At 42.7% G+C, this 27,802-nt stretch overlaps 1 protein-coding gene across 4 annotated transcripts in view; it reads left to right on the top strand.

Annotated features, from left to right (window-relative positions):
- The window catches only part of Sema1a (semaphorin 1a), a 91,304-nt gene that overhangs the window by 7,974 nt on the left and 55,528 nt on the right, over nucleotides 1-27,802 (top strand). The window contains exons 2-3 of one of the 4 annotated variants that reach the window (XM_043422845.1): nucleotides 13,354-14,800; nucleotides 15,071-15,295. In XM_043422845.1, coding sequence (XP_043278780.1) covers nucleotides 15,178-15,295 — 118 coding nt within the window. In that variant the 5' untranslated portion in view covers nucleotides 13,354-14,800; nucleotides 15,071-15,177. Of the gene's footprint in view, nucleotides 1-13,353; nucleotides 15,296-27,802 lie in introns of all 4 variants that reach the window. The other 3 variants (XM_043422844.1, XM_043422843.1, XM_043422846.1) reach the window with 3 other exon arrangements.

The raw sequence follows: 27,802 nt of genomic DNA, 5'->3' as shown, positions 1-27,802 counted from the left end.
CACGTTTTCACCTCCCAATGCGGCCGGAAGCATAATCTTTTTTTAAAAACTGAGTTAAATTCATCCTGAGATCGTAACGAAACAGTAGAATTTTCATTTTCATTATACGAGACCGAAAAGTGTCTCGAAACCTACTTTTTTGAATGTTCGCTCGGAAACCCTAGCCGCCATGCTGTTCCGGTTTGTGACGTCACTCCGTTGTAAACAATACGACTGTGAAAGACCAAGTAACAAGACACGTCAAAATAATGAGTTATAATGTATATTAAAAATCCACAAAAATTGTAGATTCATCGCGATCGTCAACGTATTTATATCATTGGTAGATTCGTACTTTCTGCTTTCACAAAAGCGTCTTCCGTGACGCGATTTTAATAAAACAAATGAAAAAATTCCACAAACGTGATGATAACTTGTAAAATTTCAAAATAACACAGAACGCGCACGATGAAGACATTTGAAAAGCAGACGAAAAAAGGCGATTTTCAAAATCGAGTTACAAAATAAACATTGTATTTTTATGAATAAATGTTGACAATTCTCTTTTACTTTTTATACGAAATCTATCATAAATATGCATTTTTATATTTTTTCTCACATTCTGTAAAATACCCTATTCTATCTGGCAGTTGAAAGTCTGCAAGTCAATGCTTTCAACTCCGCGATAGGCCTTCAAAACGCTGCAGCAACCAGCCTGCCCCTGTCAACGCAATAAAATCTCCAAATAATTTGACAAAAAACTCGCTGCACTGTAGTGCTTTTCCTCCTCATCGTAGTAAATATCCTGCACGATTGTCACTGACTTTTTTAAAGCCTAGAATTCGAAGGCAAAGTGCATCTAGATCGCAAGCTTTTCCACCCTTATTTATTATCTATATATAACACACGTCCGTGGCTTATGCACTCATATCTTATGTCGATTTAGATTTATTTATAGTATCGACTGAGGAGTAAGTCAAGCCACGTCGATATTCCATACACCCTTTCATCGATTTTGCACGTTCGCCTTCATCCCTTCATCCTCGCTGCTTAACTATTTCTCTCTCTCTCTCTCTCTCTCTGCCCCCTCCCTGCCCTTCTCTCTCACTTTATATATTTTGTAGTGTTGCATGCGACGATGCTATACGCTTGGAACGCTACTATAATAGAGTTCTATACATATCGTTGTGTTTTCGGTGTATGTGTTTCTATGGAGCGAAGCATAGAAACCCGCGAATGCGGCGAAAGCGTTGTTTGACTCTACCCACAGCCAACAGGCCTTATGTACACACTATTCCTGTGTACATACGTATATTTTCGTATGTACGGGAGAGAAATAGCCTAGGAGAGAGCGAGAGAAGAGACACGATGCTTTAAATATAAATATTATATCAATTTCACCCGAATCGGATTTTATTTGTATAAAACAACGAAGCAAACCGCAGATAACAACTCACCGAGTCATTAAAATAAACATCGGTTTGTGGGGCAAATAAATTCGTTTTTTTTAGATGTCCAAACGATATCGGCGATTCCACCGAATGAGCGTCGTCGTTCGTTATTTACACATAAATCTTCATTAAATAAACATACGAGAAAACAAGGGCATCGTTTTTATCGCTGTAACGAATGGTATAATAATGACTGAAAATTTAATTTACTAAAAAATGTGATATAATGAAAGATCCTTTCACCTGTTTATTCCAATAATAATTCCGTAATCATGTTTCTCGACAGGTGTGCGCCTCATTTTTCGTTCTCTTCTTATTCTATTCATTTTATCTCCCTCTCTCGCACCCTCTTCCTCCATGGCTCTCACTCTTTCTGCTTTATCTCGCGTCCAATGTGAGATTCCGCAGGAGCGACCGTGAACGAAAGCGTGAGATTATAATCTCGTAACGAGTTCTCGCGTAGGGAAAACAAGGAATTTTTCAATTTATCGCAAATGTAAATTGCGACGGATTTGCATAAAACTGATTTGAAAGTGAGCATCAACGAATTTAATATTCCTACGATATATATGCGTGTGTACATCGACATATATGCATATATATACAATATTTTCTACGCTATTGTATTGAATAAATTTGCACTTTATGATATTTTTCAAGTTAATTACAAGTTAAGAAAGTATTTGTGGATCTTGCAGTACCATTTTCCTTCCACTTTATCATTGTTGCGATTCACTGTATTGTTTCAATGATAAAAAAGGTGGGGATAAAATGTCAGAATGTCTCAAATTTCGAACAGCTAAAATATCGAGTTTATAAAATTCGAATGACAACATGGGGACAGGTAAATTCGACTAGAGCTTTGAACATCGAAAATAAAATGTAACAATCGCCCATAGAACGACGACTAAAATATCGTTTTTTCGAAAATTCGACCTTCACTCCTTCGATTCATAAATTAGTACAATCAGCAGTACTGCGAATATTCACTATTTCGAAAATATAATAATGAAATATTACTCAGGTTGAAATACTGAAACACCAAAAAGTCGAACGGTCGAAATGGCGAAACGACGGAAAGTCGACCGATCAAAATAAAGAAATACAACAGAGTTTTTGCTCTTCTATATTCTGGTCTATCTATAAAACAAGTACTCTTCGTTTTGAATTCGAAAATATGAACTTTTGACGTTCGCATGGTCTGTTAAAATTGCATTCGAAATGAAAACTATCGTCACCTATATTTTCGACTATAAATACGAATTCAAAGAAGGAATGTTCGATCGGAAACAAGAATTTCGATTTACTCGTTTTTCTCCAATCTAATATTACAACTTAAAAAATTTTCCAATATCGACCCTTCCACAATTTGGTTATTTGACATATTGAACTCTACCCGCAAGAAATCCAGAAGGTTAATCGTTTCGAGTCTTTCCGAAGATTTTGACTATTTCGAGCGCAACAAACTGCACTCCCCGATCAAATCTCGGTCAGCTCTTTTCTTGCTTCTCGAAATAAGTCAATATTCTTGAGAAGCGATCAATCACCGAAGCGCTCGGAAAGGCCAATCATTTCTATTGCTTCGGATCTCAATGTAGAATAATTCTTGACTTTCATTAAATGTCAGGACGAACGTAGTAACTCGTGTGACAAACAGCGGTCGTTCTTGTCCAGCGTGTTTCGGCTCTCTGTCCAGCACTACGGTTGACCGTGACGCCCGCAAGTATATACACGATGATATAACCGGTATCGTACCTTTATTTGATGCTATGGAAGAGAGTGAGAGAGAAAGAAGAGGAGAGTGGGGGGAGGGAGAGCAAAGAGAACTTCCTCTTCACCCCATGAGGATCGTGCAACCGAGTTTCTGGTGCACTCTCGAATTTTAGCCGCTAACTTTATACACACAAACATGTATGCACACAAGTTTTCTGTATAGACATAGCAAACATTCCGCGTCAGTTCGATCGATATTCTATCACGGATGAACTGGTTTCTGGTTGAAAAGAGAGAGAAAAAAACAATATCAAAATAATTCGGACGATTTTGACCATTACGAACGAAATTTTTTATTGTTCATCGTGAAAACGACGGAGAGTAACGTAAATTTTTTAATAGCTTCACTCTGATCAGTTTCGACAGGAAAAATGCTTTGGAGAAGTTCGTTTCGGTAATCGAATTGACAATTACACTTACGTCGGAGGTATTATCTCTTTTTTCCCTAATTATACGGTCAGTAATTGAGCCGAGGAATAACAAAGGGGAGAATCCGAGAGCGTGACGTGATCTAGATGCTCGGGGTTTTTCGTAAATTTCTAAGACAGTTTAACGACGTTTAAAATCCATAAACGTGTAAAACGATGGCTGGCAGTTGTGGCACGTCATGTCCCACATTTTCTCGTACAATGTGCCGCGCAGAAAAACATATAATGCAACGGAGAAATAATGAAAAGAAAAAAGAAAAAAAGAAAAAAAAGTAAAAGGAAAAAATCAAAGAAAAGTAAAACAAAAAAAATTCTTAACGTGCCAATTTACGTGGCAAGTAAATTGACTCGACGTTTTACACGCGTGCCTGTATATATTTTACCTGTGTGATTTACGAGAGAGTAGCGAGAGAAGAGGAGGAGGAGGAACATAAGTACAAGGGCTACGTTTGAAGTAGGGTGTGAGCTTGTTTTTTTGTCTTTTCCCCTTTTCTTTCCACTCCTCTAATTATTACTCAGCATGACTTTAATTTTAGCGTCAAACATTATTTTCCAAATGGCAATGTAACTGGCCTACTTAAAAAACAAGAAGCACAAGAAAAAAAATATGTATGAACGAGAAATGAAGGTATTTTTGCGTTTTGCTTTTGGTTGGATAACGGTCTTTCCGTTATTTTTATCGCGTTATTCGGGGAATAAAACATTCATAAAAAATAGACACACGATTGATTGAATGCACGTTTATTGAATTCGTAAAAATCTCCGAGTTTTTGCTCATCGGATTGAGTGGCTTCGCGGGCCAAATTTACCAACTTTTTCTTGTATGTTACAGAAAACCTTCATATTTCGTACTGCTAAAATGAACCCCTGAATTGTTCAAGGAAATTTATGATTTCTGAAAGGCAATAAGAATTTGATTAGAATTCAGTGATTGTGCTGAAAAACATTTCGAAATCGAAATTCTTTGACACAGTTTAACCGATTGAAAGAAGCAAAAGTCGACTATTAAGTACAATTTTTACGGTGAAGACGTAATTATAACACAAAATATCGATGTTAGACAAACTGATTGAATATCCCGATGACGCAAACTTTCCCTCCTTTGTCACCGCTCGTCGGAGAACAACTGTCTCCAAGTAAACAAACTTTTTCATTTCGTTTCTTCGTTTTTTATCTCTTTTTTTATGTCTATATTTCTCTATATATAACCGAACCGGTCAAAGACAGTGTGACTATCTTCACTGTCAACACCAACCGATAACGTTAATACTCAATTCAAAGAATGAACGGTTTATCAAAAAACAAGTTTCTTTATTTTATAACATCTTTTGAACACACAAATACTATATGAATGGCTGTATATTTTTTTTTTAGTTTTCATTTTCCGTATCTCTCGCTTTCATTTCTTGATTTATAAAACGGACTTTTTTAGTGATTTATGCAAACGTATAAAAACGTATATGGGGGCTCGATATATTATTACGTCACGTGCGACATCACGACGTTGAAGGACCAGATAACGGAAATATATTTGCATATATGTATGTGTATAAGTATATGGCTGAGCTCGGATTTTTCATGCTTTATTTTCTCTCTTTTTCTTTTTTTTTTTCTTGTATTTTTTTTTAATTATCGTGCTATTTCAACGTTTGTCGAATGTTGAACAACGGTATGGCGAGAAGTCGGGGAGGCAACGGATTGAAAAGGGCGACGAGGGAGGAGTTTGAGCCAGGGGACAACTTATTAAATGCATTATTCATCCACAAATGCAACGCTACACGCTCCTCATCCATTTGTTTCTGGAATCTCTCTCACTTTCTCTTCCTCTTCTCGTCTTTCGCTCCATCTCTTCATTCCTTTTTTTTTCCATGTGTATAGGAACGGAGATGACGTGTGCATTGCACAGAACAGCGTGGGTGACAACTTCAGCGCCACACCCTCGTCCTGCGTTCTCTCCCTTTCGTTCACTCGCCCTCCCTTTCTATTTTTCTCTCTTTACATTTGCCCCGTCGATGACTCACCAGAGTGTGTATATTCAGCAGTCTCACTTCATTCCCTCTCTCTTTCTCGCTTCCTTCCTACCCAGTTTTCCAACACGATTCTCGCACTCTAGAAATCGTCGGAGACTAAAAAATTAAATGAAATATATTGGAAAACTCGATAATCGAATCGATGACGATCCGCGGCGGCGGCGGCGGCTCCGATATTTTCAGGCTTCGAATTAGTCGTTCGTTTCTTGATTACGCGTCATGACTCAACGCAATTATATTTTCGTCGAGTTTCATTTCCCTTCAATGAGAGCATTCATTTTTCATTTTATTTCACATCTTTTTCTACGTAAATCTCTCAACCATCTGGAGGCCTTAAAATTTTTAACAGAATAATGCAAGTGCGTATTTCATTGAATTTTTTACGCAATTTTTTTTATTCCCATTACACCGGCCCGGCGACTACACTTTCATTTTGTTATCTCGTGGACTGCTCTCCTGCTTTTCTCACATTTCCTTAGCGTCTCTGTACATGCGTATATATATGTCCACAGAAAATGTTCTCTTCTTCTGGTCGTAACGTTCCTCAGGTACTTCAGTCTTATGTACAGCAAAGGAGCAATGAAACCTTAACGTTTCAGTAGTAAAAGAACACGGACAGTGAAGAAGGGAGAAAGAGACGAAAAAACACGTAGAAGAACTTGAAAAAAAAATGATTTTCCCACTCATCAGACCGGAAAATCTGTCCTCAAACGTTGCAAGCCGTTTGCTCTTCGGCCCATTAAAAAAAAATATATATATAAACTCCCGGTATAGAAATCGACTGAGGTGAGCTCAAAATTAATCATCATTTCAGTGCAATCAACTATTTTTTAAAGACCTCAATTTTCGGATCGAACATTTTACGATCGAGGCTATGAAAATAAGCAAGGAAAACGTTTGAAAATTCATCGAGATATATTCTTCGAGGTGAAAAACTTTGATCGACTTATCCGGGATGAGAAACGAAACAGAAAAAATGAAATCGAAAATTGGGGAATTGTTCGGAAAAGGCATTGTTTTCCTTGGAATGTTTTCAAAAAACTTTATTTCCTCCTTACCGACGTTCCAATAGTGGGTACGTACTAATATCCATTTTGCATCGCTTTGACTTTGAAGCTCAAAATTATACCATTTTCATTATTTATCCTCCTCTCTCATTCGCTCTCATCCCGTTTATCTCACTCTCAGGCTGTCTTTCTCGATTAAATAAAATTCCATTCTCTTTTGTACATTGAGTGGTGCATCTCTCTCTCTCTTTCTTCTCTCGCCTCCGCTCTCGAGCAACATTGATCTCTGAACGATATGCGTCAGAGACAAACGAACGTGTCACATAGAGGAAAACGTACAATTTAGTGCAAAGAGAAAAGTGAGACAGAGCGATAGGGGTTGTTTTTAACTCTTTTATTTCGTCGTTTTTTTCCCCAGAAACACAGGCATTCCAACCTCTGTTCTGTCTCTGCCTCTCTTTTTACCTTTTTTCTCTCTTATATTTTATGAATCCAGAATTTTCACGTGTGCGTGACAGGACTGATATGAAAAAGTATAAAAATCCCTGTCACCCGTTTCCTAATCCCTTCGTACGAATGGATTCGAGGAAAAAAGGTCAGAAAGCACTTTTTTCATCCTCGAGATTCGGACTTGATTGACGGGCTGTTCTGAATCAGTGAGCGCAAAAAATTACACTTTTTTCGGGTTATTATTTATGAAAGTAATTAAAGATCTTTCATTAACCGAAGCGCCGAGAAAAGTCTGAAAGAAAGTTTTTTCTACATAGCTACCGACAGTTTGGTCACATTAAATGGATCCCCATTCAATTTCACTCGGTGTAGTTTTGTGTGTGCGTTTTTTTGACTCGATAATACACTTAATCGTGATCGAACGAATGGAGAAATTTACTTTCCATTAAATTAATGGGAACACCAACTGGGCCGGTAATTGAAAGGGAGTTTCGCCGAAATTTAAGTCCACACGCATCTCTTGTGCATTAATCCACAAGTTAATATACGTACAGTTCGACTACGCAAATGTAAAAATTTCAATAGTCTCGGAAATTTCGCGAATTTCATACTTCGACCTCATTTCCTTAATTACGAACTTACATTCATCATATTTCCATTTGCTCGATGTCTCTCACAACGAGGATTCGGAGCTAATTAATTAATTCCGTTCATGTGAATTTCTCTCGAGTTTGATAAATCTGTTTTGACGAGGATCTTCTTTTTCCTCGAGAATTAACGAAAACATTGTTGATCCGATCAAAAAAATGTTGTTTTTATTCTCGTAGGAATGAAAACTATTCATTCGAGCTTTCGTGGACGTTCAAAATGCAGGTTAACGAGTTCAGAATGTTTGATGATTCAAACAAAAATCCTCTACCCCAGCGAAATTATTGTTGAATTCAAAACTCCATGAAATTATACCCCCATATATTTTGGAACGAATAATAGTTGAACCTGATTTATGCAACACTCCTCTCGTTTACGATTCCATGGCCTCCAAGTTCGTCCACGTATATATGTATAATATAGAACATTGTACTTGTGCAAGGTAGCACTTTTGGGTTCGCCAGTCTGGTACAACCGACCACATTCCCGACGTTTCCCAACCGAGGTTTCCCCGTTGTTCGGCTATTGATCCCTGGACTCTCCGGTTCTTCCTCTCTCTCTCTCTCTCTCTCTCTCTCGTTCTCTTTCTCGCTTTTTATTCGTATATACGTGTGTATGTTGGTATTACACACCTATATATGGAGCATTTCGTGCCAAGTCTCTTATTCACGCTCTCCTCCGTCTACGATTTTCACATCCCCAACGTAAATTTAGATATTTATAGATATTAAAAAATGAAGTAACGAAAAGCCTTATTTCCCATTGTAAAGTCACCGAAGAGTCGCCTATCAATCTCGATTATTCGTTAACGCGTCATTTGCCATCTTACTGCATGCTCATATCAATCACTTCGTCAGTACTTTATTTGTATCAGAATTTCTCTTAATTTCTCTTTCTGCTTTTACTGTTTTTTACATTTTTTACATTTCGTTATCAATTTGTTTAAAATAATTTTTTTTTTAATTCTTCCACCGTATAGTTAAACGGGTTTTTCCATCCGTATCGGTTCGATTGCAGCACTTAACTTGTTTCCATGTTTCTGTCAGATCCCGAGAGAGCGTTTTCCACAAGCTGCTTATCTCTGTATATAAAAGAGCTATACGAACTGGAAATTCATGTTGAAGAATCAAATGAAAATGGAATGACGGATGGATGAAATTTCGAGGCTACGCAATATGATAATTTTTCTTCATATTTCGGTGTCGATTCTGATGCAAATATACTTTTAACATACGGTCCAATCTCTCAAGTTATATAGTAGAATCGCTGGAGTTTTATAGCTAACGAAGCACTGGCGTAATAACTACAATTATACGATTCGGAGGGGAATACTGGAGCACTGAAAAATGAGATAAATTGTTTACTTTTCAATGGAAATAATGTAAGTTCGGTTGAACATTGACATTATTAATTAAGGGGAATCCGGGAGTAATAATTTTCTCCCTTATTCAGAGGGTGCTGGTGGAGGACGTACGTTGAAATTTGCTCGCACTCCATTTGCACATACAGCACACAGACACACACACACACACACACACACACACACACACACACACACACACACACACACACACACACACACACACACACACACACACACACACACACACACACACACACACACACACACACACACACACACACACACACACACACACACACACACACACACACACACACACACACACACACACACACACACACACACACACACACACATAGGTAGGCACAGGCAGGTTCAAATTTATCCATGGGAGGAAAATGGACAGGGATAAAGTCCGGTCTCTCTTTTTCGACGATTCCTCTCTCTGCTTCTTCCGCTTTCTCTTCCGAGGGCGAAAAAGGATCCGCTATTGGTGGCTGAAACTTTTGTTGTTTTTCTTTTTCCGACTCAACTTTTTTCCTCTATATACTATTTCTACCCTTCTTTTTCAACGTTAACTCTTGCCTTTCACCTCTCGCTGCATCCTGGAAAAGTCACTGCAGCAGTCAGGTACCTTCGCAGTAAGTGGGAGAAGAGGCTGGGAGAGAAAGAGAGAGAGAACTTTGGTAACTTTTATCGAACGAGAAAGTAATTTTCATCAGACTTGATATATACGTATAGGCGTCTATATCTATGTATGCAACATTGGTTTTACACAAACTTTCGTTTTATTCCCATTTTTATTTAGCTCTTGCCGCCCCCCTGGCGTCGCTATTTTTTTTTCCTTTTATTCTATATCAGTTTTCGTCAAAGTTTACAGATAAAAATTGTTCGAAAAAGCTCTCGTTCGACTAGGCTAGTTCTTGTTTTTCTTCCTTATCCCCGATAATGTCATTCAACCCAAGTTCCATGATTTTCTTTGCCTCGTAACAACCTTTTACATCTAGAAACAAAAATATTTCATTTCATTTCGATTCGTGAGAGGAATTTCCGCGAGTGTACGCTCTACAAAATCCGGGAAGTGCGTATTTTTACTTTTTTATAGCGAATGAATAAAGAATTTTTAATAACGCTCCGCCTCTCGAATTATTCTCATCCCGTGAAACTTCGTTTTTTCTTCATTTAAAAAACGATTTTTTTTTTTTTTTTTATAAATTCAATACAGAACATGGCGGAAAGGTTTTTTCAGGATACCGGGAAAATATATCTTTTCTTTCATTTGAGAATATGTGAGCATCCCTCCAGACTCCATAACTTTTTATTATTTTTTTATTCGTTGATTTTTATTGTATTCAACAAAAATCCAGTATTTCTGTAATATTCACGTGCACAGGTACAGCGCATTGGTGCACATAAAAATATGATATATATCGCAACGTGGGACGTTCACCGCTCGATTAATGGCTTCTGTGCGCTTTCTCGTTCTTCGCGTATGCCGTATCATCGTCGTTTTGCCTCGCTTTCTCATTATTGCTGCTTGTTTGGGGCAAACCCATTTTCTCGCGAGCGCGAAATCTACCCCTGAGAATTTCAATGCCTCGGGGGTTGATACCCCGCGTCGCCATTCTTATACCACAAATAAATATCTATACATTCCTACGTTATATTATTACTATTATTATTATTATTATTGTTGTTGTTGTTGTTTTTGTTGCTGTTATTATTATACGAGTTTTATGTCATAGAGAGGTGCATTTGAACGATGAATCTTAATTGGATACTGGCCTTGGTTTCTACTCGTTATATATACCGGTAAAAAAAAGTTTCTTCTCCCCCTTTCCGCCTCGTTTCTCGTGTTCATTCAACGAGCGTCGCATCAAAGCCGAGCTTTAAGCTCATTAAACAAATATCGTGATATTAGAAAGCTAGAATCGCCAAGCTCTTTATTTTCCTCAAGCGCTGATGTCACGATTTACTTTTTATTTCTCCTTTTTTTTTTTTATTGCAGGGTGAAATGAACGCACGTATTAATATTTAATCCTCCGAAGCGCGTTTGTATCGCTGTCAAATGGGAATAGGCTTCTTTCGCGAGTCTGTCCCTTGATTATTGGATCTTCTGACAATAAGACTCTGCTCATTTCTTCATGGTTCTCACTTATTTCGACTCCTCTTGCGTATATTTCCTTTCGGGTTTTCACGAGTCCATCCCTGCATGTTGTTCCTTTCCTCAGAATGTCGCTGCCCGCAGCCACTCACGGCTAAGCGGTCACCTACCGAGCATTGGCCTCGCCCGCGTGTCTGCTCAACTTGGCAACAGATTTCGAAAGAGGAATTTTTCGATAGGATTTGATCGAAAAGACTCTGCTGCCCATTCTTGTCATCGGCCCGTCTGGGCTGGCTGAGCTTTTTTGCGCACACTCGTCTCCCACCTCGCAGTTCATTTCCTTCGTACTTCTTTCGGATGCGCTACGAAATATTTTGTAAATCCTATTGAATTCGTCGGGAGCTGTGTACCGTGGCTCGTTTGAATAGCCATTCGACGAAAGTTATTTCGTGCTCCTCCGTCACGATGGAGATCCAAGTAGATACGGTAGAGTACGGGCCAACCGATACTCAAGTAGTTCGAGTCGATACACGATCAGCCGCGTAACAAAATTTTCATGCAACACGAAAAAAAACATGAAAAACGTTTGGTTTAAAGGAACAACGCGTTGTCAAATAAATGCAAAAGTTACGAGTACATCGGACGACGAATGAAAGAAATTAAAAACGTAATGGTATTTGTAAAAAAAAATTACGGAACCAACTGTAAATAATTTCGACGCTAGAATTCAAAAAAATTTCACGAATCAAGAAAAAACATTAAAGAATTCAAAAAAATTTCACGAATCAAGAAAAAACATTAAAAAAAAAATACAAATCTGTAATTACTTTGTAAAGTGAAAAAAAAAAAAAAAACATTCAAAGAGAACGTGAGAAATGAGGCTTGAAAAGATTTTGGAAACCGATGCTCCGTTCTTCTCATCTTATTCTAACAACCAAATCAATTGAAAAAATGGCCCATTTAAGTTACGTGCAGCATTAAAATTTATGATATCAATTCGAAGCCAAGTATTTAATGGTAAATCGGAATATTCATTGCTACGGGTAGCATCAGGAACTTGAGAAAGTTCTAACGAATCAAAAAACTTAGCATCTGAGTTACGTGCAGCACTAAAATTTATCATGTCGGATTTAATCGACACATTTTAGAGTGCGAATGATAAATATTGCTGAAAAATGTTTTGCTTCGTTGCAATAAATAGTGATTGGGGAGTCCGGGTCCGAAGGATGCGGGGAACAATCTGTATTTATTTTCTTTTCATCAATACATATAAATCCCACGAATTCGATAAAGCCTCCCTACAAAACGTTTGTCCATCCTTTTCCCGAGAGTTTATAGACACTCGTATACATTCATACACGCGTATATGCTGGAATCAAATACACAAACGCGCGTCACTTCTATTTTCTATTGGATCTGGCTCAGCTCTCGAGGTTGGATACGCGGATGCACATAATTTTCGCGTCCCAGGCTACGGCAAATATTGAGAATACGAGAGGATAGAACCAAACCCATCGTGCTCGATCATTCGCGAAAATTCTATAGCGATGTTAACACCATCGTGCGATCCTGTGCACCGACGAAATCCACGCTCGATTATGGCTCCCTCATCGTCAAACATACCGGTTCCACAAGTATTTCGAGTCCTTTACAATTTCATCCCGTACATTTTTTCGTTCCTCAGCTCTCACAAAGTCCGAATTATTTGTGCTCGTTTTGTTATTCACTTTTCCGCAGGTAATTCGATAAAACGCGAATGAATTTTCCCTCGGCGATTATAAATTATGAATAAAATTGTATGGGTATTGGTATTTTCGTTAAAACCGGAAACAGAATCCTCCGTCATAAATTTATTCAATGTCCTATTTTCGTAAATTCCGTGTGAAGCTTGGAACGGATGAAAAAATGGGCGCACACAAAAGGTGAGTGATGTATTGGAATTTGGATCGCGGTTTGACCGGTCGTCTTAGCAGGTGGAATTTCCATTTTCATCCTGCCTCGAGGCTTCCCCCCGTCCCGTAATCCTGTGCACGGCGAGCGATGTGACGAGGCCAATCGCAATTATGTCACCATCAATGCATACTAATTAAGCTGTTTCTGTGGCTTCTCTGTAATTTCAGGCTGGCAGGGTTGCGGGCTCGGATTGGGCAGAGGCGAGCGATCGAGAAGAGGATAATCATCGGTTGTGTACTGTTGGGAATCGTAAGACGAGCGGCACGAGTGGTTGAGCTCAAATAATAAGAGGAAAAAGGAGAGAGAGAGAAAGAAAATTGGCTGGAATGAATGAAGATACGAAGCAAAGTTCACGAGGAATATGGGAGTGAGAAAAATTGGACGCTTATAAGGGTAGTTGTCAACGTGATCCCTCCGTCAATTTTCTCAAGCTTGAGTCATTTCTCTCTGTCGTAGAGAGAATAAAGGATGGGAACGGAGGCCGCTCGCTGATTTTTTGTTGGCCTGTTCTCGGTTGGTAAGCCTGGGGAGGATATTCCGACGTGATCCTCCCGTTCTTCTTTGTCCATCCCCTTTTTTCCAGCATCCCTCGGTCCTCCCACGCGCGGAGGACACTCAGGGTCGACAGTCCCTCTCTGCACACGCACGCAAACACAAATAGACACGGGCGCGTAGATAGAGAGAAGACGAGCTTGCGCGCGCCCGCACACGCATACAAACTCGCACGTCCAACATTCGCATCGACACGAAGAAATACACGGACAAAGCGAAAGCCTGCCAGACGAAGAGTCGTCACGGTCCTCTTCTTCCCTCTCCGGTTCCGTTATTCTCGCTGGTACAGCATCCCCACAGAATCTCCGCTGGACCTCGCGGTGGGGGGAGCCTGATTCACGCGTGTGCGAGTCCGTATATTCACAGCTGGCCAGCTGGCCAGAGGGAGCCGACAAATCCCTCCAGCGTCTGACACAGCGCCCAAGCGGACACGCGCTCGTTGCTTCGTGATTAAACAAGTGCGCTTTCTCGTTTGTACAAAAATAAATAAATACGAAATACGAAAAAAAAGCGAGAATAACGCTGCCAACGCCGACAAGTAATGTCGCAAAAAACCCTCGGGAGGCATGCTTCAACGTAAAATATTGATCGCTACTCGGTGAAACTGTAGTGAATCCCTTTAAAAGGTAAACAACGCCACGCGCGCCCTCTTCCGCTCCCATATTGTACGATTCTTGCGTGTCTCATCGGTTACCTAAAAATCTACGAATGTGGAAAACGCGAAACTCGTTCGAACGGACGGGAACAGTGTTGATTGTAAATATATTATAAAACGCAGAAGTATTTCAATTTGTCGAATACTTAAGTTCATAAACGACGAATCATGCATACGAATGACCATGAACGAACAAACTATCGTCGAGGTCAAGTAATAGCTCCGATACTGACGAAGATAGATCGTGCCAACGGTTATAATCCCAGCAACGATGTTCAAACTGACGTCGTGATCAACGAAAATATGCGTGGTGCGTGAGTGAGTGCGGTCTAATGAGTGACGAGTATTAATATAATAATAATAATAAAAAGTGATCAAGTGCTCCGCTAGGATCGTACCGGTGCGCGGTGAGCGTCATTTTACACACTCGTAAATGTGCATCCCTTCGGGTCACATTAATTCGTAAATATATATTTATTTAAATATTTATAGGAATATTTATGAGTGCACAAAGACTCGTAATCTTACGAGTCCTGCGTTGCAAAGTGTTTTGGTGAATTATTTATTTATTTTCATTTTTCCATTTCACTTTGTTTTTTTTTTTTTTATTTTTTTTTATTGATTTTATTATCTTTGACGGTGTGTCGTCTTTCTTTGGGTGTACGTATTTTGTGCAGTTTTTCCTCGCGAGACATCTTCCTGTTTAATCGTCTTTGGACAAACGCGCGAACCGAAAGTGGGCGAATAAAATTAGCATCGAAAGAATAAAAGAGGAAACGTCGCCATGAGTCGACCCATCGTTGTTCACCTCCACGTGTTGTGCTGGTGCCTCGTCGCCATGCTGAGCTTCGGACTTGCCGCGTGGCAGGAGAACGTCAGGCCCAAGATGTACGTCCAGCTCGGTAAGTAGATCGTCGAAATTCTTCATCCGTTTTGAAATTCATATTATTTCTCATCGCTTGAGAAAAGCGCTTCAATATTTTACGAAATCTGAATGGGAGACCTGACAGCGCGGATAGAAAGGTGCAAAGCGTTGTTATCGAACGCAAGCCCGCCCCAAATTGTGACACGTGCAATATAGCCCTCACGGTAGAGCACACCTTATAACGATTGCTACTCGTTCAGCCGCGACGTCACTCAATCTACTGGCACAGAAGCTTCGTCTCTTACCCCCCCCCCCCCCCCAACCCTCTAAAAAGAGAAAAATATCTGCAGGAGAGTTTTTGAAATAAAATCGTAGGATCATAATTTCCATAATGAATCGAATAATCGAAGCAAATGCGATTGAAGCCCGCGAGATAATACTTACGGAGATGCTATTCGCGCGTTTCAACACGAGGATCGTAAAACCTGTGAAAGAAGGACGTGACCGTGCTCTGGTAAAAGTAAGAAAAAAGGATGAAAAAATGAAGAAAATAAAAGCATTGTGCAGGTGCGAATGAGGCTATTAAACCGAAGACCTCCACGATCAAAGACCCCCGAAGTCGCTTCCTACCTCTCTCTAACTCTTGATACTAGCCGGTTCGTGTCATGACCTTACGGTAACTAAAGGGGTCAGGCTTTAAGCTGCACGTGACACCTGGCGATATTTATCTATCTCCCTATGCTCTTGCACAATAGAATCGCGTGTACCTTCAGGTCTGTGTGGTACACTTTATTCTATTTTCAACTGTGTATACATACTTACCTATATAGGATGCACATAAAAACGTCGTAGTGATTAACATGAACGTGTGTACCGAGTGTTACACAAGAGTGTTTAAGGCTCAAAGGGTTCGTAGTTCAGGACATTCCGCAGGACGAATTATCCGCTCGTTCATTCACCCGCCGATCGATCGTTCATTCAATATATTATTTCAGCAGTGATATAAAAATTAGGCAATGCGGAGTGGGAACGAGCGACCGAGCCGTTAAGCTCCATCGGATTAGCTCTCGCTCGATCGATTAATATTTCATCAATGGAGCGTTGCACCAGAGAAAAATCGTAATTCGATTACGCGCTCAGATTTTGACTGTTTAATAAAATTAGCAGAGTTTACTCTGCGGTGCGTACCAGCGTTTGACACAACCTGTACAGATGGAGGGCAAAGCTTATCGTTAACTCGCCTCGGACTTCCTGCTGACAACGCGCTGTACTTATCTTGAAAAGTCAGGAGAGGCTTACGTACGCTGTAGTATCTCTCGGAGTGGTTTTCCGGAGCCCGGAAATGGGCTACACGCAGCCCATATTTTCATTAAATAAAGGATAAATTTACAAGTCTTTGAATGGCACGTTATTTTTGAGGGTTTTACCGAGATGCTTCTTTTGGCTTATAGTGAAGAATCCAAGTAATTTGGGGGGACGCACACTCGTACGAGGAGAAGAATAAGTTGGGAAAATAGTTTGAATATATGAATGACGAGAGATATCGGATTAGAAAATGATTTGTGAAAAAACACGAGTAAAAATAACTCTGGATTCGGTCCAACGCGATAAAAAGTTTTCTGGGTTAATTTTGTCGAGACTGATCGTGAAACGGGTCGTTATGGGTAAAGTTCAGAAGTCAAATGGTTCATGACACAATTGAATTCTGGAGAGGTTGGGTCTGGAAGAAGATGTAAACTAATCTGGAAAGGACAGTCCATTAATGTACTTTCTATATCTACACTTTCGACTCCCTGCTCTTTCGTCCCTCTTTCCCGCGAGTTAGTCTCGTTTCGTGAATGTATTGTTGTAAATATAGAGGCTAGAGGGCCTTTATTCTACAACTCGCAAATTGCTCGTATCAAAATGGATTTAGAGCCGAAAGAAAAGGAGGCATGAATAATTCAGGCTGGACTCGCTCCCGGTCCAATCACTTTCGTTTCGTCGTTCCCCTCGGAGCTCGTTCGTTCGTTCGTGAATCGCGCCGCTCGAGGAATGCCCTATCCTCCGTTCGTTCCCTGCCGCGCTAGAGCTTCGCTACGAGACTAGCAACGACGATGACGAGGTTGGAAAATGGACGGAAGTCGATCGGGAGGGTTGGTTGGATCGTGTCGTGAACAGAATTCTATCTTTCGACATTAAACCGTAAAAAGAGAGCAAACGAGCAAAAGAGAAAAGCTGTCGGTTGCAACTGTACCCCTGATGATGTAAAACCGGAGGCTTATTACCAATCGTTTATTCAATCGATCGCGCGTGGAACTCGGAGTTATTGATTCGAGAGACAAAATAATGCGGCTTCTTTCGTATTTCGTTTCGACAATCTTTCCGGTGAGATAATTGTTGCAGAATAAACGGAAATAATACCGTGGATGTGAATTCGGGATGAGTACGAAAGTAATCTGGGCCAGGAATAGCTCCAAAATAATTCAGTGGGGCAGCACAATTTTTATTCAGACTGCCAGACCTGCCAGACTGAATTATCCTGCAGAGCACATTTTCCCTGAAATTAAAAAACTCAACTGAAATATAGTACAAACTGAAGAAAAAACGAGGGAGAGAGATTGAAATAAAAAAGCGAATTGAACGAAAATAAATATTCCAATGTTCGCGAAGCAAGGGATAGAGAGCGAATAGAAATACCGAGCGGTATTCATATATCGTAGCTTCGTCCGTTCCATCCCTCCCGTATCCCTCTTATCTCTTTCGATTTTCCTTCCGGCTCGCCGCTCACCTATTCTCTCTCTCTCTCTCTTTATTTTCTTCTATCTCCTTTATTTCGTTTCTTCCTTTTTTTTCGTACTCAACCCTCTTTTCCCACTGTCGCTTGTCTCTCATTTTCCTCGATTCTCTCCTTTTCCGTCGCTCGCGAAAAACCGAAGAGATGGAAGGGTCGCGAATTTCCGCGTTTTCTTCAGCCTCCTTTCCCCCGGGCCATGCCATCCTTTCCCACCGTCGACTCACCCCTGGCATCACCTTTCTTGGCTTCTTCACAACTTTATCGTGGCAGCGGTATAAAACTTTTCATCCGTCCCACATATATCTATGTATACTTTCCTCTCCTACACACACGCGTGCGTATATATTTCGATACCTAAAAATACGTGTGTATTCACAGGCACTCACTTTATTCAGATGGGATCTGTGTATGTGTGCGGAAGATTTACCCAGACCTGGAGGTTATTTCATGTATATGGGATGACAACGTCGCAAAGTTCTAGCCCGAGTTTACGTTCGAGACTTTGCTCCTCCGAGAGAGATCCTTGGAAAACATTTATTGCGGCCATTACCTCTTTCCAATTTTCTCTCTCTCTCTCTCTCTCCTCAATTCCTCATCTTAAAATTCGAAGCCTGAAAGGATCAGTTACGGATCTGGGGATAATTCGATGACGAGGCGAAGATTAAAAGCCGGCTCCTCTCCCTGCTTCCGTTTATCGATTCGCCCATTGCGCATTCAAAATAGAATTATTAATATTTGCACAATTGAGAGGGACACATTTTTTTTGAGATCCCTGTCGAATGGATATGTCGCTTGGAGTTGGCTGCTTGTCACTATCAATGTTCCTCGATGTACAGTTCGATCGTTTTCCGGTTGTCATCGTTCACTCCATCTGCAATTCAACCGAGCGTCGTTTCCGATTACACGAGTCCAACTACGTTAAATTATAAGGATGTTATCGATAAGGCACACGCGCACACGAACACATGGACCTGGACCTGCTCGTGTATTCCGAGTAGTAATTTCCGAACGCTCGTAATGCTCTATCTGCGAAGATATGAAATGTATATAACGCGCGATAGGCATGCCCATTGCACGGTGTAACGTGATTCCCGAGAGTCCTTCGATCGAGTCTACACACATACTAATGTACATTTATATATATATATATATATATATATGATGAAAGTATTTATGGTGGGTTATATAATGGAACTAAACGTTACCATCACTAATACACGCGCGCGCGCGCGCAGAGGGAGAACTTTATGAAGAAAATAAGTTATCGAGTGGTTGAGGTACGACCATCAATCTATACCGCAATGGATATATCGATATTCTAGGCCTCGAATAGCTCCATATACGCTCTCCATCACTGTATATACAGATGTGAGATAGTACAGTTTGGAGCTGTTGGATCCGAGTGCAATTTCTCATTTCTGCCAACGTCAGCCTCTTCATCGAGTCGTTCCCTCTCTTTCTCTATTCCCGCGTTGCTAACCCACCATTTATTTTCAACGGTAGTCTCCCGTTATTTGGCGCAAAGAGAGGGAGAGAGAGAGAGAGGGAGAGAAAGGAAGAGCTACAACGAAGCTACGATCTCGCCAACTATTTTTGCTCATTCAATCCTCTACGTCCATGTGTATCCGTCGACGTTTTTTCCTTTTTCCCCCTCATTTTTACGTGCTCGCGAATATAACCTGGCAGAGAGAAAAAAGGACGGAGTAGGCGAAGAAAAAAAGGACAAACCGCGATGAAACGATACTTGCGGATGAGAGGAAGAACGCTGGGGCAGGATGAAAGCTCTGGTGGAAGAAAGAGAGCGAAAGAGAGGATCGGGTTATCCGAGCTCGCAACCTCCCATTGTCCCATTGTCCAAACTAAAAGGGTTTTTCCCCCGCATTCGTTTTTCTTACGATGTTTGAAGAATAAGAATGAAAAGAAAAAAGAAGACACCTTACTGCAGCTATTCGCTCTCTCCCCTTCGGATGTATATACGGGGGGGCTGCGAGAGAGGACGAAGAAAAAAATAAAAGATTGAGCTGCAGTCGAATTCCTTGTCCATATCTTTTCCGTGTAGCATTGTAGAGGGAATTTGAAGGCAAAGAGGAATGAGATGAAAATTTTCAAATGAAACTCTTCGCCTTGCTCCCGATGGCGTTCCTTTGAACGCTATTTCCCCGTCGCGTAAATGATGTCATTGGGAGAAAAGAGCAGCTAGAGGAATATACGGAAGGGTGCTGGAAAAAAAGAAAGAAAGAAAGAAAGAAAGGATCGTCAATGATAAAACGGCGGGTCTCTCAAAGGATCCGAGCGATAAACCGGTTTAGCGCAAAACTTGTTTCTCCTTCGTAACTTCAGACGCTGTTTAATCCGACATTCGAGTGTGGTGAATAGAGAAAAGTGTGTTGGAACAATGCAGATTATGCGGGAGTACACACATCCGTGCTGCTTCTGTCTCGCAGTCTTCCTCCCCCGGCGCGGCTTCTTCCTCGACGGCGGCTGTCTTTTGCCAGAGGACAGGCAGAGGCCATCGACACAAATGCAGACAGCGCGGAGGGAGAGCGAGAGTGAGAGGTCAGACGAAATTCCAGACGCGAGTCCTCGGTATGTGACCGAGTGAAATGGGAGAGGGGAGCTCGCGGAACGAGCAGATAACACGCGCGCGCGAACATTCTCGTGTAATATAAGAACTAACGTACAAAAAGGCGGGGACGGTAGGGACTCGCGGTGTGTAAAAGTGATCAGGGTTGTTCCTTTCGGTTGCTGGCTACCAAGCCAAGGCGACGCACACACGCACACACGTATGCAGATTGGGGTACGGTCTAGGCGCAGGCTTCTCTACTATGCCTCCCCATAGTAAAAGTTAAGGTTAGGTAAAGAGGGCAGGAAAAGCGTGTTGGCTGCATCATACTTTATACCGGCTCGACGAGGAACGACGACGAGGAACGACAACGAAGAGGAGGGGGGGGGGAGGGGGGGAAAGCGGCTAACGCGCGGGAGAAAGATAGAGGATGAAAGAGAAAAGGTTTACGAATCACGTGACGGGGATGGTCGCCATGTTTGGAATAGCCCGGAGGGATGGAGGGCAGCGCGGGAGCAAGATAGAGGAATACAACAGCGGGTATATAAAGCCGCGTACAGCTGAAAACGTGGCTCGCGCGCGCACCCACACGCTTAAATATGTGTACGGGAGGGTAATCCCTCGAAGAAGGAGCGAGGAGAAGCGGAGAACGGAGGACAGAGAACTGCGGCTATCCGGTGCTCCGGTGCGCGCCGTGCGGGCAAGTGAGAATGAGATGAAACGAGAGATAGCAACGGGCTTGGAGAGAGAATCGAGTCTCCGTTCGGGGGACGGGGAGAAGAGCATCATCCCCCTTTTCACCTCCGATCCACCCACGGCATCCGCGGCACAAAGCTCGCTAGAGGGATGACTACGTGGAGGGGATTTCCCCGAGCGTTGAACGAACGCTCACGGTGATGGCCGAACCTCGCGCCATGTGGTCTCGTCCTCACCCGCGTCCAACCCCCAAGCCCCTTCCCTCTTGCCAGACCCACGTTTCGCCACGACGACCAGCGCGAAATATGTACACGTATATATAAGCCAACACCGAATGGGGGTAGGATTGCCGGGCGGCGGCGGCGGCGGTGGCGGCGGCGGCGGTGTGCAGGGGCCGAAGGAAAGTCGGGGAGGTTCGTATACCGTTGCAGCTTCTGCCGTCGTGCTTCCCTACGAATAGCGATCAATACCCCGTGCGTTGAGAGAGCCAAGAGAGCACAAAGTTATGCACGCTGTGATGTTGCCGTGGCCCGAATCATGCTCGTGGTTTAGCTCCTCTTCCGAGACTGTATCCTCCCGTACGTTTTTTGGAGGTCACCGCGATCGACCAAACACTTCTTCCCTTACAAAATACACCCTTCCGCAACACCTTATTTATCAAATTACCTGCTTCGTTGACACTATTCCCTCGCTCTTGATTATAATTTTATTCCTCAAAGGATCCTTGATCCCGAGACATAAAAAATTATACCCGAGGAGAGAGCGGGCTCCGTTTAGGACTCGCGAAGCTCCGTTCTTCCTTGACGAAATCCAAAGGTGAAAAACCTCCGAGCATCCCGACGCGGCGAGTAATTAAAACATAAAAATACGTCGAAGGTACTTTGAAGTTGGCCACCCCGGCTGGACCGAAGCAACCCTTTTGCCTTTCGCGTAACGTCATGCCCTCTCGGAAATTCTCACCCTCCTGAACTTTCCCTATTTTCACCTACGCAGCCCCCAAGCCCCTCTCCGCGATATTCCCGCACTCGTGTACGCACAAGGACGCGAATGTACACGCGCATTTCGCTTTTTCTGCGTTTCCGGTAAAAGCGCAGTCACGCAGGAAGTCATCGTTAACGCACGCCCGGCCTCTCTCTCTTTCCGAAGGGCGTCCCCTTTTTTCTCTCGTTATTTTACATAGAGCCACTCGCGGGCGCCAACAAAACGCAGAGAGAACGAAAAATAGAGAGAGGGACAGCAGGAGGAGAGCGGAAAATGCGTTCTGCATTAAATTGCATACGCGTATCGAAGAGAAGAACGAGTTTAACGTATTTTCCATCCCGCTTTTTGCAGTCATCACTCTCCCGAAGCCAAAAGCCCGTAATGCTCATATATACAAATATAAAAGGCTAGAAAAAAGGAATCGTGTGTTCGCTGTGGTGGCAAACGAAAAGGGCAAGGAAAAAGGGTCATATATAAAACTGTATATGCATATATGTATATAGCCTGGCATGTTTAGTGATGGCAGTGGAAGAGGCAAAGAGGAAACACCGGAGTAATGCTGGGTGACGCGGGGATCTAAGCGTTTTCTACCGCCCTCGACTGGTATGTACGAAGCTCGCGGATATACACGATGGTTGATGGCTATATGGCAGGTCCCGTTTCCACGAAAAGGATCATCAGAGCTTCATGTCGTGTTCTCTCCATCGAGAGAACACACGGGAACAGCCGGGATGAATGAAGCATGAGAGAGAGACGTCCAAAGACAAGCTACGTGTGACATGATTTTCCCTCTGCCCCTCTCTCCTTTTTATCTTTTTCTCATCTTTGATGACGGGCTTGGGGGTTCGCCATTGAATTGGGACGAGAGGAATAAAAAAGCACGGGAGAAAAACCGAGGGAGCTGTGATAATCAGTACGGAGGTCGGTAAATCAGCATATTTCTATCGAACTCGTTATTTTACTTGATTTTTTCTTTTGCCTGTCATCTGCTCGACGCTTCATTCGGACCCGCAGCTCGGTCTCGTTATACGTGTACAACGGAGGGGGGAGGAGAAAAAAACGTATCGCCGAGTCCAATAGTCGAGAGGTCGCGGATTTCACCAAGCAATTTTTATCCTTTGGGCACTTGTTCCGGGCGAATCCCTCTTTCCTTCCTTTTTTCTAACCTCTTTTTTGCCCCTCCGGAGCGGCCATCAGCGTTTCCATACAAAGATGTACAGGTATATTGGATGATCCGTTAGTAGCCACGTTGACGATATTACCGGGTTGCCTGACGCGCGCGAGCTCCGCTATTTCGTCCCCGAGGAATTGACTATCCCAAAGAGCACGGGAAAAAACGAAGCAGAAGATAGGGGCCGAAGGGGGCAGAGGGGAAAATGTAGATACAGAGGGAAGAAGAGTGATCGCGCAACGAGAGACTCTCGGCGCGACTGTACTGCGGAGGCTTTTCTTTTTATCCCTTTACCCATCCTTCTTTTTCCTTTCTCTCTTTCTCTCTTTCTCTCTTGCGTAATAGTAGCTCGCAGCAGGGTGCTTCGTCGATCCTTCAATACCTACATATATAAGTTAAGTGACATAGAATTTGCATAGGTATAGTTCGTTCTATGGAAGGGCTGCGAGATAGGAAAGTCGAAGAGGGATGATGCGGTATAGTTGGAGTATCTCGAGTTTCCGTACCCACAATGCCACCGCATTATCGCTATATATTTCTAATGAAAAAAGCGTCCAAGCATGCGTCACGGATTCCTGATAACTATCAACAGTCAGAGTATAATGAAACTCTGCGTTGAAACTTGAAACTTTTCCTAAAAGTTCCATTGAGAGTTGCCCTCGTTCTTTAATCGTCCTGGCAGCAGAGCAGTTTCGTCTTTATTTCTCCCTTAACGTGTTTACGAATGAACATTTTTTTAAGCATAACGCGATTCTTATCTCGTTTCCAGTCTTTTTAGCTGGAAGAAAGTGGCTCGATGCTCGGAGCATGAGAAAAGCTGCTGCTTCGACGAAACGTATACACGACGAGTGGGATCGTCTCGAATCGATAAAACATTCTATGGACGAGATCGAGCGAGCGACTGCTTTTCTTTATGTCGTTGGGTCTGCCAGCCCCCCCGTTGCTTGTATTTCCCTCCTCCCGCACCTCCTTTTCTTTAACCTCCTCTGGTACTTTTGCGGCATTTTCGTTCCGTGGGATTTATGGCACGTGTTCGATTTCCCTCATCGGTTTCTCGGCTCCTAAGAGCCCTAACAGACTCGTCCGGAATACTCTCTTGAATCTTGATACCCGTCGACGCGTATGCCACGTACGTCGATACACTATGGGATTCGAAACCACCTAATTCTGAACGTTCAGTCACGCTACTCGAGTCCTTTTCATGGGCACAGGTTGAAGGAGGGTCCGCTGCGCGATCACAATAGCCTCCGCGCTTGTCATGGGGTGAAATCGAGATCGAGAGCACTTTGAACACCTTTCCCGGATCTGCTGACTCGATGCGAAGCTCTGCCAGGCCCATGAATTAGTCCCGGAAGCAAAAACACCCGGGTAATCCACCGTTTGCTCCGAGCGACTTTTAAACAACGATTCTCCGACCCCTGGAGATGAGGTTTAAGCATAATTGCTCCCCAACGATCTTTCTCGCAAACTCCAACTGCTTTCTAATGCAGTTTGTTACAATCAGCCTTTTTCCCAACTCATTTAGTGAAGAGAGTCGTCCCTCCAAATTACGTATTCTCAGTGCAATTTATTTTGAAACAATTATTCCTTAAGGTATTTCTCATTAGAGCGTTGCGCCCGAGACGCTGATGAAGCAGACGAGATTCAATGAGAGTGACACAGGAATCTTTCCATATAACGATTCGACTCCTCTCAATTATATATATAGGACGAATATAGGGCAAATTCTGGTACGGAGACACGTATCGATCTTGAAAGTGTGGCGAGAGAAGAGGTGGGAGGAAACTTGCAGAGGTTATCTTCTCCGCCTGCTTCGCAATTGGCTCCTCGCTTGTCTCTCTTTTTCCACGACGTGGCTTTCCTTCGGCAATGCCTTTTCCACCGTCGCTATCTCTCCTCTCGCGCTCTTTCGTATTTTTTCGTATTTCGTACATCCGCGAGGAGAAGCTTTGCGCGAATATCCAGAGGACATATTGTAATTTGTTTAGTATCAGGCTTTATTGGCAATCGAAGCAACGTCCAAAGAGGAACGTAAATTCTGTTTATCTCGGGGTACCTTCTGCTTTATATCCGCTGACGTTATCGACACCTTCGTCTCTTCCTAGAAAAATCAGCGAGTCTGAAACTCTGTTACCGCAAGCCTGCCGTTGGGGAAAGTTCGATCTTCCAAGTGCCAAGTTCCAAGTCGAGGCGACGAAATATGAGATCGATCGTTCGTTCCAGTCCCGGATATATAAATTAGACGAATCGCGATTACTCATTCTCGCATGCATCGATTAAAATTGTCATGCGACATCGAGTGTTTCACGTAGACAATAATTTGTGACGTGAGATCTCTCGTACATGACCGCGGGTCATCGGATATCGGGATTCTGGATGCTGGAGCCAGCGCAGTGCGCGGCACGCTAAGCAATTAGGGCATTAACTCTCCTGCCTGTTGGTGCAATAGCCGCGGGGGCATAGAGCATGACTCGCCGCACTGCCAGCCGATCCTCCATGCAGGATCGGAAATACTAGTCCATGTTTTGAGCTAACGCAATTAATCGGGCGCGCACACTTGTCGAGAAAGCTACACTTGTATAATGAGATCCGCGTGCTTTGCGCTTCAACGTTCGGTTCAACATTCCGCAGAAGATGGGGATAAATGCAAGGGGAATCCACTCCGAAAAGCAGCCCCGAATCGTGTTCCAGCCGCACTTGAACTTCGTTGAACCGAGCTTTCCATATCGTTTGATTTCGCCAAACTATGAGCTTCGAACGCCCCGCTGATGTTGCCCTAAAATTTCACTCTGTACGCAAGTTGTCTTTTCATACAATCCAACGTTCGCGGACCGCCATTTTGAGCTCCTGCTCCAGCAGCACTTCTCAACTTTAACATCCGATACCGGTACAGAACAGCGATGGAAATTTAACTCTTCAGCGCCGGCCAATTGTCCCCGTTAGTCAACTTAATTGCCACCAGTGTTATGACTAACTTTGCCGAACTTTGCCGGCGGGATCGAACATTTTCGGTTGCGGTACTGATCCAATCGCCATTTTCATGCTGTACTATCCCCGCTCCCAATCCACTGGTTTCGTTGAATTCTAACGTATTCGTATAGTCTCACTGGAAAAATAGGTGAATCGTTGCCGAGTCTCTCCGAATTGGCCTCTGTGGTTTCGCTTAACCCGCTGCAGCATTCCAGCTTTCGTGGTTAATGCGATCTTTATCTCTCGTTCGCCCTTTGTTTTTTCTTCTCTATCTCTCTCCTCCTCGCTTGCCGCTCTTGCCGCAATGTGTTTGCATTTTCTGACAAAACATATCGCTAGCACACGAGATGAAATACGTGCGCCATTCCTCTTGGCTTCTTTGGGTCGAACATTAAAAGCACGTGTGGACTCTTCCGCGGCCCTCCGACGAATCGATTCATATGGAGGCTCGTAGGAAGAAGAAGAGGAGGAGGAGAAAGGGACGGTGAGCCATTACCCAGACATTTGGTGCGGAATAACATGCTGAAAAACGTGTATTCGAAGTACAAACGAGCAGAGGATCGCGCGTGTGACCCTCCGACGAAATTCACCTCTCTAAATTCGACGGCAATTTATTGCTGATAGAAATCGAATGGCATACACGTTTCAACGGAATCGGCCACCTACTCAAATTCCAAAATTAAGCCTTAAATAAATAGTCGTTTTGGTTGGGTACACGTTTTGTTTTTCGGTCGCGAAAGTTGGCAGGTTAATTGGCCGAGTAAATTTCACGCTTGGGCGTACTAATAGAATTTGTATAAATTTGTCCGAAAAATAAAGATAGATTACGACGGGGGCTATGGACTCGCGGCTCGGGATCAATAATCGCGGAGTGAAAGATTTATTTTGCGGTGCGGGCGGGAAAGCCCATTTGCGTGAAAGAGCGAACGATTGATTTGCTCGGGTTTCTTTTATCGTCGTGATAATAAAACTTTTCGTAAAGTTCGTTAAAAATGGTTCGACATTCATAATTGATGAAAAAGAAGTTATCGCGCGGTGAGAGAAGCGTCACGATCCTCAAGCGAAATATATGAATGCGATTAAACCGCAAAGTTGGGTCAAAGTTTCACTTTAATCATGCTTGAATTCGTACGAAAACGCGGCAGTTGGCATTGACGTTATTCCTACAGCGCGGAGGCTAATTTGGCCAGAAACATTCGTGAAATCGTACGGTCATTCGACATCCTCCCTGACAACTTTGCTTTTTCTCAGTCTCACCGTTCTCCGCTTCCACTGTCCGAGTGAATAGCGGAGGGTCGATATGAATTTTCGAGAAGGCACGGCAAGGTCAGAAGCTACGTATAACGAAGCACCGACCGAAATGATGGCGAATGTATAGCTGGCGCGG

The sequence above is a fragment of the Venturia canescens genome, chromosome 7 (genome assembly GCF_019457755.1).
Source record: "Venturia canescens isolate UGA chromosome 7, ASM1945775v1, whole genome shotgun sequence".
In the NCBI taxonomy this organism is placed as follows: Eukaryota; Metazoa; Arthropoda; class Insecta; order Hymenoptera; family Ichneumonidae; genus Venturia; species Venturia canescens.
This window is presented reverse-complemented; position numbering and strand designations above follow the sequence as displayed.